The following is a 14,812-nucleotide window of genomic DNA, read 5'->3' as shown; positions in this document are numbered from 1 at the left end:
CGCTGAGAATATGTAATAGGGAAAGGGCAGTCTCCTTGATAAATGGTGTCGGGAAAACTGGACATCCACATGCAATAGAATGAAACTGGAACTTATCTTGCACCACTCACAAAAAGGAACTCAAAATGTTTAAAGACTTAAGTGCAAGACCTGGAACCATAAAACTCCTAGAAAAAAAAAAAAACAGGGGAAAGCTCCTTGACATTGGTCTTGACAGTGCGTTTTTGGACTTTACTCCACAAGCGTAGGCAGCAGAAGCAAAAATAGACAAATGGGACTACATCAAACTAGAAGATTTCTGCACAGCATAGGAAACCATCAATAGTATGAGAAGACAACCTGTATAATGGAAGAAAATATTTGCAATCCATATATCTGATAAGGGGTTAATATTCAAAATATATAAGGAGTTCCTATAGCTCAACAGCCAAACTCCAAATACCCCAATTCAAAGAGGGGCAAAGGACCTGAATAGACATTTTTCCAAAGAAGACATACACTTGGCCAACAGATATGTGAAAAGTTGCTCAACATCACTCATCACCAGGGAAATGCATATCAAAACCACAATGAGCTCTCTCCTCACATCTGTTAGGATGGCTGTTATCAAAATGGGAAAAAAATAACAAGCCAAGTTGGGAGGATGTGGAGAAAAGGAGACCCTTCTACACTGTCGATGGGATGTAAATTGGTGCGGCCACGGTGGAAAAACAGTATGGAGGTTCCTCAAAACATTTCTCCAAGAGAAATCCGCACTCCCATGTTCACAGCAACATTATTCACAGTAATGAAGATATGGCAACAACTTGAGTGTTACCAACACTGTATTGTATGCTGGAAATTTTAACATTTTCTGAGAGGGTAGATCTTAAGCGTTTGCACCACACATAGCCAGAAAGATGGTAACATGTGAAGTGATGGATATGTTAATTAGCTTGATCGTAGCAATCATTTCACAATATACGCGTATCTAAACATCTGGTACACCTTTCGTGCATTCAGTGTTTGTCAATTGTACTTCAGTGAAGCTGAGTGCGGAAGAAACTGACTCTTTGCGGGGCAACAGGAGTGATCTCTGAAGTCTCTGAATGTAAAGTTTAGTGACTGGGATTTCTACTTGTTTAGTTTGGAGGTGGGAGACCAAGAACGGAAAGCGTCTGAGGAATTATACCAGGAAGGTGCCCACGATTCATTCTAAAGCTCCAGAGATGATTAAATGAGAAGACTTGGCTTTGGCTACAACAGAAGAGGATCCAGCTGGGCGGGAATGATCCCCACAAGCCGGCAAGAGGAAGCGTGGTACCTCCTTCCCGGAACAAGCCTGAAAATGGAATCGATGGCCTTCCGATGTAAGATGAGAGGCTCAGTGCGCACATACAGCTGTCCCGGGGCTCCTGGAAATCACAGAAGAGATATTCGTGACTGCTTGCAAGACCAAAGCTGTAGTTTTCTCTGCTCCGACTCCATCTGTCTTCGAGTCTTGAGCCAGTTTGTCTAGCTGATTTATTAAAGAATGTTGTTTAGTGACGACTGCAACCAGTACTTTCTGTGTCAGCAGATCGGCTGATAGCTGTTAATTTTCTCCTCGGGCCATAGCTCTCTAAAGAAAGGAGAGCTACTGCCTGGGGAGGGATTGGTAGAGAAACAGATCTTGAGGCCACCAAAGATTTTTCTCCCTAGAGTAACCTCCCCACCATCCAACTTTGGAGTGGTAGACTTCCGCACCTGCTTGATGAACTGAGAAACTGAGTAAAGACATGGGAGGGGGGCATGCCAAAGGAATTAATTCCAAGCGTGTGTGCGTGTGTGTGTGTGTGTGTGTGTGTGTACTTACATACGTATATTTTTTCACTAAGTAAACTCTATACCCAATGCAGGGCTCAAACTCATGACCCTGAGATCAAGAGTTGCATGCCCTACCGACTGAGCCAGCCAGGCACCCTACCAGATATTTATTTTTAAATTTTTCTTTTTTAAATTTTTTTAATGTTTGTTTATTTATTTTTGAGAGAGAGAGAACACAAGCAGGGAAGGGGCAGAGAGAGAATCCCAAGCAGGCTCCGAGCTGTCAGTGCAGAGCCCGAAGCAGGGCTTGAACCCACCAACCGTGAGATCATGATCTGAGCCCAAATCAAGAGCCAGACACTTAACCAACTGAGCCACCCAGGCACCCCTATTTTTCTTAATTGTTCTAATAAAAGCCTTGGAGTTGAGAGGCTTTTCCAGTCACGATGTAAGAACGGGTTATTAGGAAAAGCACTCAGGGCACCTGAGTGGCTCAGTAGGTTAAGCGTCTGACTTCTGCTCAGGTCATGATCTCGTGGTTCATGGGTTCGAGCCCCGCATTGGGCTCTGTGCTGACAGCTCAGAGCCTGGAGGCTGCTTCAGATTCTGTGTCTTCCTCTCTCTCTCTCTTTGCCCCTCCCACTCGCTCGCTCGCTCTCAAAAATAAACAAACATTAAAAAAATTAAAAAGAAAAAGCACTCAGATGAGAAGAAGCTCTTAGAAATTAAAATTCTGAAATGAACCCCAAAATGTAATGGATAGTTTAACTACATGGTGGAGACCAAACTGTTGATCTGGAAGATGAAGTTGAGGAAGAGAATCTGTAAGAGTTCAAGCACAAAGTCAGAGATGTGCAAGAAAGGGTTGCAAGACAGGGAGGTTAGAGCCAGAAGGTCCACAGTCCTTGAACAGAATATGAAAGGAGAAGATAGAGACCGTGGAGGAAAAAAAGAAGCAAAGAAAGAATGAAAGAACATTCCAAAACTAAGGAGGAAAAGCGGGGCTCTTCAAGGCTTCCAAAGAGAAAAACTGGCATCCTCTAAAGAGAACGAACCAGGGGCACCTGAGCGGCTCAGTCAGTTAAGCATCCAACTTCGGTTCAGGTCATGATGTCACAGTTTGTGGGTCCAAGCCCCACATCGGGTTCCGTGCTAACAGTTCAGAACCTGGAGCCTGCTTCGGCTTCTGTGTCTTCCTCTCTCGCTGCCCCTTTCCCACTCACACTTTGTCTGTCTGTCTCTCTCTCTTTCTCTCTCTCTCAAAAATAAGCATTAAAATTAATTAATTAAATAAAAATAAAGAGAAGAACCCAATGTGGCATCAGCAAACTTGAATGTTAGAATACCATCTAGCATTGCCAGAGTTCTCGGATGAAAAGAAAAAACGCTGAGCCTAGAAAAAAAGACAGGTGGCTTTCAGACACCCAAGAATTCACAAAAGTTTGGCGCTGTGCAGACTCTAGTAGAAGGGGGGAAAAAACCACCACCAACACAAGGATCAAACAAAATCAAAATCAGACCCAGCTAAGGAGACAACATTGAAGAAGAAATGATTTGTTATAACCCACAAGAAATGTACAAGATCAAAAGGAAATTCAAAGAAGAGCCTGTATTTAGCTCATGTTCTCTTCTCAGGAACAAAGTTTAAATGACATTGTATCACATTTCCTTTAATAGTGTTCTAACCACTCTGCTGGGTTACTAGCGAATAGTATTCGTTAAATAATATTACCAATGCTAGTTACTGGCTTTTAACATTTAGACTCAATCCGTAGACAAAGCACAGAAGATTTACTTCTGACTTATAGAATAGAATGCAAATGTTACGTGTCTATAGTATAAAATTAACTATAATAAAAACCAGGAAAAAAATGGAAAAGCCAGAGTATAGGGGCGCCTGGGTGGCTCAGTCGGTTAAGCGTCCAACTTCAGCTCAGGTCATGATCTCACGGTTCGTGAGTTCAAGCTCCGCATCGGGCTGTGTGCTGACAGTTCAGAGCCTGGAGCCTGCTTGGGATTCTGTGTCTTCCTCGCTCTCTGCCCCTCCCCGTGCTCCTCATGCTCTGTTTCTCTCTGTCTCAAAAATAAATACACATAAAAAAAATTTTTTTTTAAAGAAAAGCTGGAGTATAAATGAATTAAATGTACCGTCTTTCACAGGAGGGGGTTAAAAACCTCTGACTAAAGTTTATACATCAATAAATAGGAAGAAAAAATAAATAAAGAATAAATAAATAGGAAGACACACATACACACACATGCAGTGGAATACTACTCAGCCATTAAAAAGAATGAAATCTTGCCATTTGCGACAACATGGATTGACCTTGAAGCTATCCTGCTAAGTGACATAAATCGGACAAAGACAAATGCTCCATGATACTTGATTTCACTTACATGTGGAGTCTAAAAACCAAAACAAAACAGAATAAAACCCAGATTCACAGATTACAGCGAACAGATTGGTGGTTGCCATTGGGGCCGAAGCAGGCTCCAGGTTCTGAGCTGTCAGCCCAGAGCCCGACGCGGGGCTCGAACTCACAGACCATGAGATCGTGACCTGAGCTGAAGTTGGACACTTAACCGACTGAGCCACTCAGGCGCCCCTACTCTTTGGGATTTCTAAACATGTTTCGTTGGGTGTGTGTTCTCTTTGCAGGCGTTTTCCTTAATCCTCTTTTCAAAGTTACTTGAAGCCCATCCTCACACACACCGGCCCCCCCTTAACCACCACGCTGCCCGCCTGGTGTGGCCTGCTCGCTCGGTGTCTGACCAGTCCCCAGGTGTACGACGTAAGTACAGCACGTCAGGGTTGTGTTCCTGATCACGGAGCCAGGGTACTGTCTTCCCCAGGAAGAGGAAACGTGTTGCACGCAAGCCTCCAAACCCACAAGTTTTGCTTTTCTAAATAAGATGATTAGAAATGGCCAAGTTAACCTATGTTTGTGTATTTTGCACAGTAATGGAGAAACCTCGTACCTGGGCTGCGGGGCCCTGTGGTGTCTGCAGCCATGGTGTAGGAATTCTGGTTTTGGAAACAGAACAGCTACATTCAAATCCAAGCCCTGAGGCCATTTAAGTGTTCTTAGCAGCCATAGTTTTCTTGTCTGTAAAGTGGGCCTCGTCGTCTGGGCTTGGCTGTGAGATTAAAGGCTAAGGTATGGAAACATATGGTGAACCACAAAGTGTTTAGCAAACGTGAAGATTCCTTTTGCAAATGGTGTCTTTATGTTGAGATGGTTAGGTCCTTTCCGTTTTCCGATTCAGACTCAGCACAGTACGAAAAGAATATCCACACCGGTGGACATCTGAGCTTTGGGGCTGACTCGTGAGCTCTTCACGGGGGTTGCTGGGCAGAGGGGTTGTGGAGAAAGCAAGAACCTACCTCCATAGAAGGACTGGAGGAGAGGGGAAAGGCCCTTCTTCCTCTCTCTCCTCCACCATCCTACCTAACCATTATACCCCGGGAGAAAAGAACTCCTTGTATTTATGTAGAGCTGTCCAGCTCACAAATGGCTCTCTCGGCCATACCATAAATAGGCAGATACTACCATCTTACAGAGGAAGAAACTGCCAAGGTCCCAGGATTGGTAATTGACAGAGCTGTGACCCTAATGCAGGTTTCAGAGTATTAGTAAATAACCTGCAATTTACTTGGTTAGTGTTGAGAAAGCAGAATGCAAAGCCCAGGTCTGAGCGAGAAGGGTCCTGATCAGGTAACGGGGCAGGGCAGCGGGCTTGGAAACCGTTGCGTTCGGATGGTACGGAGGGGAAAATAGACACTGTAGCTGGGCAATAAGCAAGAATCCCTCCATACTGCCACTGCTGCTTTGGGCTGGGGTCCCTACCCGGGTCTCAGTCTGCTCCAGACACGGTGAGGGTTGCTATTGTTGAGAGAGGAGGAGCAAAGGGTCTTTGAAAAATTAATTGAGGAAGCCACAGGTGAGAGAGTGGAGGGGCTCCCTGCAGGCTTTTGAGCCTGGTGAGGGTCTTGGGCTGGGCGGCTCTCATGGCTGTTTGACGCACTGTTGACCTCACCCATCACCTAGAGGGCGTTTGGACTTCCGGTTTATTTGGGAGATCTTGAAGATGTTCATTATTCACTGTTTGCATGCACCTAGGAAACCGTGTTCTTCCATTCAGGAAAGTGTGACTTCTGGTTATTTCAAACGCCCACGTTCCTGCAACACGCGCGTTTGCAAGGTTATTCCACAGCATTTTCCTAGCAGCCTTCAGTGGACAGCCCGTTACATAATTATTACAAGCCTCCAGCTTAACAAAACTTTTGTTGATCTTGTCATCTAGAATTGGAGGCTCTGACTTGGAAATCCCTCTCCACTGGGTTTTACTAGGTCCTTGTTTCGGAATGACCTTTCCTTGGGTACTCTTTGTCCGGGCTTGTGAGTTTCGTAATGGAACGGGTCAACATCCAGTCCCATTTCCTCCTGCCGGTGAATTTCAGCCCTGCTTTCCCCTGCCAGGGGTCAGCGAGGGTCACCCAGGGGCTGGTGTCTGGGGGCATTCTCTGCGCTGCTGTAGAGGGCGTGGCCCCATTTGCAGACACCGCCTGCGAACGGAGACACGGTTAACGCTAAACCAGGGAACGTGATCTCATTTGTTGTTAAGAAAACTATCACAGGACAGATCGAATTTCAGGCCTTTCTCAACACTGGTGGAGAGTAGGAATCTGGGGAGTTTGGAGTGAGTTTTGGAATGAACGCTCTGCCTGAGTGCAGGATCGTTATTTAGTTGCACGTGTGCGCCCTGCCTCATTCCGCGAGGGTTTGAGGCAGCAAGCGAGAGGAGGCGCGGGCTTGCCTATCCAAAAAAGCCGGAGAGCACTGGCTAAGTGGAGTCATGTTGTGGAGCGTGGAGCAGCCGTCATCACTTAGAAGCAATGCAGAAAACAAGCTCGAGCTTGTTACCAGCGAGTGCACCCAGACAGGCTGGGACAGGAGAAGGAGCTAGGCAGACCCACAAGCCCTTCCTAGGCCAGGGCATTGAATAGGTACTCCTCTGGCACCTCCTGTGACTTAAGCATCTCGAGGAAGGGTGCCAAGAGGATGCGGTCACGTGCTGTGCCGGTTTCTCACCTAGATGGGAATTCAGGCATGGTTGGGGGAGAATCTGCCCGTGGCCTTGGGCAGCAGCGTGACTGGTGCGGACAGGGGAGGAGGGAGCAGGAGGCTGTCAGGGAGGCAGGTTCCCGCGTCCTGCCCCGAGGACACCCTGCCACGTAGAGGATGCAGGTGCCTTTTGAAGAACAGATGGCAGATAGGAGAGCAAGAGCGGTGTGCCGGCGCATTTTGAAACCGTGTTTGCCATTCAAGAGAGGCGCTCGCAGCGTTTGACCCTGTGTGCAGTGGGGACGGCAGGGGAGCGAACCGCCCCTTGTTTTGCTGGTTAAACCCATTAGAGGGTGAAAGGTTTGTGTCTGACCCCGGGCTGCTTCCTGAGCTCTCCCCCACGGTGTGGTCATTTGCGGAGGCTGCCACTCTGGCTAGAACGAACGCCTGCCTTGCTCCGCCTTGCCTGGTTTTTTTTTTACTCTCACTGCGGCTTTTGTCCATCCTCCTCCCGATGGGGTGACTTTTTTCACATCCTTTACCTGGGTCCGACCAGCATAAATCCTAACTCTGCTTCCCACCAGCTGGGCAAACCTCGGGCACATTTCCGAGGTTGTCTTAGCCCAGGCTTTCTTCTCTGTGACAGGAGTGTTCCCGCCCTTCACAGGCAGGGAGGGGTAAGGATCAAGTGAGCCCTTCCCTGACCTTCCTGGCAGGCATAGAACAGATTGTTTGAGAAAACAGACCCTCCTTCTGGATGCCCCGCCGCATCTGTGCCGCCGGGCTTCCCATCAGGGGGGTTTTCTGTGCGGACAGGATATTTCCCATCAGGGGGGTTTTCTGTGGGGACAGGAAGGATATCGTAATTATGCTTTGACCCCTTCCCTCAATCGCTCACTGGGACAAAGAGCGGCTCAGATGTAAATCAGGTGGGTTCAGGGTGGTTTATGGGGCCTCCTGCCCAGGGAAGGGGGGCCCTGAAACCTATCTGTAAGTTCACCCAGTGACCTTGCCCTGCCTTCCCTTGTGGGCTGGGAACCTGAAAGCCCCAGCTGGCCTCCCTTTCTCCCCTCGTGTCACTAACCTCAGCTGTCAGGCATTTGAAATCAGAACTGCTTCCTGGGGTTCAAAGGCTTGGTTTCCGGCAGCAGCACCTTGCCTTGAATAGCACGCTACAGTTTGCAACCTTCATGCACACCAGAGGCTCTGGGCAGGCAAGTTTCACGGGCCCGGGTTTTCAGATGAGGAGCTGAGGTCGGGGGTTGGCTCCAGCCCTCGGAAGATGCCGGTCTCCCATTTGTCGTTGTCGTTCGTTGCACTTTTCAGAACCAAGAGCCGCTGAGAGAGGAAGACTCCGACTTCATCCTGACCGAGGGCGACCTCACCTTGACCTACGGGGACAGCACAGTGACTGCAAACGGCTCCTCAGGCTCCCACACGGCCTCCACGAGCCTCGAGGGCAGTCGGAGAACCAAGAGCAGCTCCGAGGAGGTGCTGGACCGAGCCCTGGGGATGGGAGACCAGCCGGTTTCGAGCCGGGGCACGCGCCTAGTGTTCCCCCTGGAGGACAATGCGTGACTCCCCCCTCCCCCCACCCCAGAGCCTGCAGCGATGAGGGGCGGGGGCGGCCCACCGGCAGGGTGAGGACGGCTGCAAGCCCCAGGGTTGTTTGAGGCGGGGCACTGACTGATGCTTCTGTTTTATTGGGGTCTGAAGCTATCTTAATAACCTTTACAATTTAACCCAAGATGGTGGGGCTAAAGTGTCTCTAAATCAAGACAGATGCAGACCTATTCCCACTTTTTTACATAGTAGTGTGCTGTTCAGAGTTAAACAAACAAACAAACAAATAGCATGCTTTAATGGTCTAACTCATTCACCTGCAGTATCTGAACAAGGTGTGGGGCGGGTGGGGGGGGTTGGAGTCCCCCCAGGAGAGGCTTCAGATCCGTACACAGCAGTGCAAGCCTGGCTGGCTGCAGGAATAGCAAGGTGGAGGAGAGCAGGCTAGAAGAACGATCGAGAAGGAAGGCAGCTGAGACCGGACCTTCAAGGATGACGGGAAGTAAATGGTAAATGGGACGGAACTCACGAAGAAGCAATTGCCGCAGGCGCTTCTGGCACCGAGGGCTGCGGGACTGGGACTGCGACCTCACGTCAGGCTTCTGGACTCTTTTTGCAACCCGGGTTTCCTCTAGACTGAAGAATGGAAACCTATCCGTGAACATTTCGACATGGGGAAAGAATTAGAATTCCTTCTCTGGAAGCCTCCATCCAGAAGAAGCTACCAAAAGCAAAACCAAAGGCAAAAATCCTGTTACACTGTTGGGTTTTTCACATTAATCTGGGAACAGCAGAAACTGGTTAGAAACTGATGACGAAAAATCAGTCAATTCTTCAGGGCCACCGTACAAGCTGACTGCCTGGCAAATGATTCCGAGGGCCGAGATACCTACTGTGGGTTTAGGAACAACACCAAAATTGGTTGGGATGCTTTTATCTGGGGACGAGAAAGCAAAAAGAAGCCTAGGAGGCAGTAGGCTAGTATTGGGGGGCGGGGGTGGGAATCACACTGCGAACAAAATTAACTGCAAAAACGAAATACAGGATACTGTTCTAAAGACCCGAGTAGAATTCCAAACCTTGAGCCAACGAATGCATGAGATTTCAGCGGCCACGTGAGAAATTAGAGGCAAGTCCCTAGAAAATTAAGCATTATTCAGTCCGGTGGAACGTTCTGTCTACTGTAAGGTTAAGTCTCCGGATGTCTTGACACTTGAGTGCCATGTAAAGAAGGGTCGTCCTCTTGGTATCCGGGGAGGCTTGCACCAGCTGAATGCGTGAGCGTGGTTTGAAATTTAGGTTATTTGAAAACCCGATTTCTTCAAAAAAAAAAATGCTTTCATAAAATGTGGGCATTTTTCTTATTGTGGAGACAACATAGTTTGTGATAGTTTGTGTAAACCAGGCAAAAATTATTACTAGGTTGAGCCATATGAAATTGCCGATACTGAACCATTAAAAAGAAAAAAACAAATGGCAGTTTCATATGGTTCGATATAATATAATTAGATGCTTTTTATTCCCCCCCCCCCTTTCCTTTCTGTCTACCCTAAAGTCCATTTTCACTTTATCAGGGGCACCCGTGGGATTTGTAAGCTTGAAAAACAAGCTAAACCACATATCTAACCCCATGAGGCTCAGAATTACCTAGGCTAGTGAAGGACTTAAGAAGACCTACGAGCCACAGCCAGAGAAACTGCTTTTTTAGAGAGCCCCTGGATGGGAGGTCATTGTGTCGTGGGTGTTGTGTCAGAGTGCAGAGAGCAGCTTGCCAGGCTGGAGACGTGCATTTTTTATGTGCCTGCGCCCAGAACCGGCACAAGTTTTATTCGGCGGAGTTCTCTCAGTAATGACCAGTCAAGCCTATAAAGGTGAGGCTTGTGTGTGTGTTGGGTATTTGCAGAGATGGATAGGCTGGCCGGCTCTTTGGTTGGGTCTTTATAAAGCCTTGTTTATCTCTTATGTCGCTTACTTGTTTAATTTTGGAGAAAAGAAACTACCGGAAAAACCCTGATATGAGTCATGAAAATAGCCACCCTGGCTGTTTAGGGACCCCCCCCCCCGTCTTAATTAACGTCAAGGCTATGTTGTCATTAATGGTTTTCCAGGAAGCTTTCAGCAACTTAATAAGAAATCAAGGAGGAAAAATAACCAGAGTTCTCCATCCGAGGCCTACGTCGATCCACAGACTGTTGTGTTTTCCCCAAAAGGGTCTTGTAGTCTTGACTGCAAACCTTTTATTTGGACCTACTTAAATATAAGCAAGTGGAGATTTGCCAAGACCAAAATTTTGCTAGGGTTTTAGTTACTTGGTTGGATTTTTTTATTCAGTGGATAGGAGTAAGTCACTGACCTATGGTTCTAATTTTTGTTTGCAAGATGTGGGGAATAATCCTGACCTTACTAGAGGTCCTGGGAAATGAGTCCATTCATTGAAACGCTTCCGTGTTTCTAGAAGTACTATGCCTATGCTGAGTGGGGGAAAGTGCGTGCCACGAAGCCCAGAAACCATCTAAGGCAAGGCCAACTATCTGCAGCCAGCCTGGCCTAAATCAGGTTGAAATGGCTGAGTGCATCCAATTTCACATCTTTTTAACACGTTTAACATCTTATAAACGTATTTGTTCCAGGTTGGGGGCGGGGGGATGACAGTTCAGCAGAGCTGGATAATTCTAGCACACAAGTTCTCAACCATGGCTGCCCATTAGGATTACCTGGCTAGTTTTTTTTTTTTTTTAAGTATCAGTGCAAGGGCCCTATCCTCAGAGATTCATATTCGGGAGGCTTGGAGTGGGGCCTGGCTTCCGTGCTTTGTTTTGGATCTTCTGGGATTCTAATGCACAACCAGAGTTGCGAGCCTTGTAGCCTAGACCTTGCAGTGGACCCTATTTGGAACCTTAAAGGATGGCCTAGCAAATTAAGTTTTCTTTAGTTGCAAGTTATGAGGACCACCGTGAGGGTTGACCAGTAACCCAGCCTTGACGGCCGTCAAAGAGTTTCGTGTAGACACTCTTGGCAGAACTCCAGAACTTTCTCCCTAAAGTACAACTGACAGCGTCACATTTGAGAACCTTAGTGCGTGAAAGGGAGAGAAGGGTGATGTGAGGGGATGTATTCGGGCGGGGGGGTGGGATGCAACACCTGTCCTCTTTGCCCTTGCTTGTGGAAAGAAAAGGGGTTTGGTCTTAACCGAGCAGCCAACTGTCAGGTGGAAGGTTTTGGAGAAGCTGGCTGTTCCACTCAACGTGTGACTAAACTGGGTCCCCTTTGCGGCCAAGTCAGCTTTCTTTCTGGCCACACTCAGCTTGCCCCCCCCCCCCCACTTGCCTGCATCCACGCTGGAGACCTCAGGGTAGAGGTTGGGCCTGCGGTTAGTGGAAGCTTGTGACCCCTTCGCGCTCATGCTCACAAGGCACCGGCATTGCCAGAGGGGAGGCATGAAGCCCAGCTGTCCCTTTTAATACTCTTTTCGAGCACTACAAGGCGACCCGAACTTTGTCTCCCCCGGAGGGCAATTTGGACTTTAAACGAGGCTGCGTTTCCTCCTAGGAAGCCAATCTAGGAAGAGCGCGTACGTAACTACACGGTCTCTGCCCATCCAGGGTACTCCCTGGGGCGGCCAAACAGCACTGACGCCTTGCAGCCGAAAACCACACTGCGACATCAAATGTCTCATCAAGCAGACTGCAAGGAGCTTTCAGGCTGTGTTCTCCGGCCCCGAAAATGCCCTCTGTGGTTTGGTTGACAAATGAAGTCTCTCTGGAAAACGTGAAAAGCGTTAGCTGAGCTGTCCATGTACATTTCAGTCTAGGGTGATCTCCTTCCAAAGTAGAGGGCTGTTTCATGACATCCTCCCACCCCCAGTCATCTCTCCCTCCCCCTTTCTTTGTCCACAGGGGCAGTTAATGTCACCATGTCAGATATTCAATACGAACAGGATGATTTCTAAAGGTAGAAACACCGCTGATGCCCTTAGGGGAGACTGGTGGCGGGGCCAATGTGGGGGGGGGGATCATCCTCTCAGACACCTAGCTTGGTCCCCACTGTGAATCCTAAGAGGCACATCACAAAGCCGACCGTGCCATCTGTTGTAAGATGGAATCTGGAACGAGGGCTTCTGGAAGGTCAGCTTGCTGATCCAATAAGCATGTGACTTCCCGTTCCACTTTGGAAAAATGGGGAACTTGACGCGTTTCACGTTTCACGCCTGCCTCTTGATATTGATTCTGAAGATGAGTTCGTGTAGGAGCGAGTCTGTCACATGCTATGAAAGTGGTATCGCTGACTTCTGATCTCTTACGTTGGTTTTTAAGTGAAACTCTGGCCCCGCCCATGTCCGGTGCTGTGCGCTCCGACACAGTCAGTCGAAGGAACCTAGTGGCCAAGAGTTAGAAACAAGCTTTCTAATCTGAATGTGCTTTCATAGTAGCTGAAGAGACCTTCCCCTTTCTAAAACCCAATAAGGACAATACGCAGAGACATACTCTAGAAAGCTCTGCTAGTCTCTCACTAGGAAAAGCAAGTAGGGCTCTTCTCTTTGACAATCTTTTTCAAAACCACACCTAGAAATCAACACCTTTTCCCTCTTTCGATTTTCATAAGGAGAGCTTTTTTTTTATATATATATATATACTAACACGTCTTGTCACCCAGTGCTAGCAGCAATCGTGAAAAGCAAAACCAAAGCTTTTGATGTTAGTTTTATTTTTGTAAGCAGGGTTATAACCATGGCCCACATGGAGCACACAGGCAGCCACTTTTCTGGCGCATTTTGAAAAGCCCCGAAATGCACATCAGAGCACCCGGCAGGGGCCGTCTTCTCTTCCGGATGGCCGCCTTTTAAAACAGGTTACACGGAATTGCCAGTTGCCAGGGTCAGTGGAAAACGACTGGGCGTGTACGTACATTGGAGGAACTCCGCATCTGCTGTCTAAAGCACTGAAAATTTGAGACCCCCGTGCTACTGGGTGACCGTCCGATGGCTTGGACATTTGGGGGTGGACTTCTGTTGCGATGATTCCAGCTGTGGGCTTCGGGGAAGCAGAGGAATGATTTCCAGTCGTATGGGTGAGAAGTCTATGGATTCGGAATTCAGCACTGAAATCACTGCTTCAAAGCCTGTGACTTCAGGATCACCTCCTCCTAGGTTGTCTTTTCATGTTTTTACTTGGGAAGTTTCACTGTGTCCAATAAAATGATCGAATGGGAAGGCCACCAAGATTCATTTAATAGCTGCAAAGCAATTTTTAAAAATAGAATGGGATGGATTTACCATGGGACGACAGGACTGTCCGGGGGTGGGGGTGGGGGCACTTTTTATAAAGCACTTCCATAATGTAACTGGGGAGAATGTTATCTTCTGTTTCCATTCATCAGTAGCAAACCGGTGGTTTTATAAAATTAACAGTATAGTATGTTATATAAATAAACATGTTCCATGAAATAAAAGTATGTTTAACTGTGAAAAGGTGAGGACTTGGAGTTGTCAGCAACCTTTATGTGCAATAAGGAAAACCGAGGTTAGGCCCCCAAAGTGCTAACTTTCCCTAGCATTTTACTTAACGTTTGCCTTTGTGTATATGTTTAGATTGGTATTGTAAATCTAGCCACACGTCTTCTGGCCTTTGACCGGTAGTTAACACGTTTTTCTCAAAGCTTTTTTTTTTTTTTTTTTTTTTTTTTTTTTTTACAAAACTCAAAATAAAAAGATTAACTGGCTGAGCTCATCTTGTGTTTGCATTTTATAAGTATCGTCAGTTAGTAGAAGAATGCTGTGTGATCCTTTTCTCAGTGTGTTTCTAAGACAAAGTAAGGCTAGCCAGCCCCTCTGGACCCAATCCGGCCCACCACCTATTTTTGTAAATAAAGTTTTATTGGAATGCCCTAGGCGCCTTCATTTGCACAATGTCTGTGAGTGCTTTCATGCAGAGCTGGGTAGCTGCGACAGAAGTGACCAGGTATTTGTGCATAAAGCCCAGACCATTTACTATCTGACTTTCTACGGAAAAGGATTTTTGCCAACCCCCCGATTCAGGTGCTTTAAACCTTAAGTTTTGAAACAGGGTCTAAAAAATCACAGCAACTGGGGCGCCTGGGTGGCTCAGTCGGTTGAGCCTTCTGACTTTGGCTCAGGTCATGGTCTCATGGTTCGTGGGTTCAAGCCCCACGTCGGGTTCTGTGCTGACAGCTCGGAGCCCGGAGCCTGCTTCGGATTCTGTGTCTCCCTCTCTCTCTGCCCCTCCCCCACTCAAGCTCTGTCTCTTTCTGGCTCAAAAATAAACATTAAAAAAATATTTTTTTAATCACAGCAACAGATTTCAGAGATTTTTTTGAAATGTGCCTTAGGATTAAGAGAAACACTTTAAATCTGGTCTGTGTTGTAACTTCTGGCCTACAAC

At 47.4% G+C, this 14,812-nt stretch overlaps 1 protein-coding gene across 2 annotated transcripts in view; it reads left to right on the top strand.

Moving 5' to 3' along the window:
• The window catches only part of SLC9A7 (solute carrier family 9 member A7), a 134,999-nt gene extending 120,909 nt beyond the window's left edge, over window positions 1-14,090 (top strand). For both annotated transcript variants that reach the window (XM_045473006.1, XM_045473007.1), the window contains 2 exons: window positions 4,472-4,577; window positions 8,178-14,090. In XM_045473006.1, coding sequence (XP_045328962.1) covers window positions 4,472-4,577; window positions 8,178-8,429 — 358 coding nt within the window. In that variant the 3' untranslated portion in view covers window positions 8,430-14,090. The remainder of the gene's footprint in view (window positions 1-4,471; window positions 4,578-8,177) is intronic.
• Window positions 14,091-14,812: the final 722 nt, after the last annotated feature.

This window comes from Leopardus geoffroyi, chromosome X (assembly GCF_018350155.1).
Source record: "Leopardus geoffroyi isolate Oge1 chromosome X, O.geoffroyi_Oge1_pat1.0, whole genome shotgun sequence".
In the NCBI taxonomy this organism is placed as follows: Eukaryota; Metazoa; Chordata; class Mammalia; order Carnivora; family Felidae; genus Leopardus; species Leopardus geoffroyi.
The sequence above is the reverse complement of the archived record's forward strand: the minus strand, read 5'-3'. Positions and strand labels throughout refer to the sequence as shown.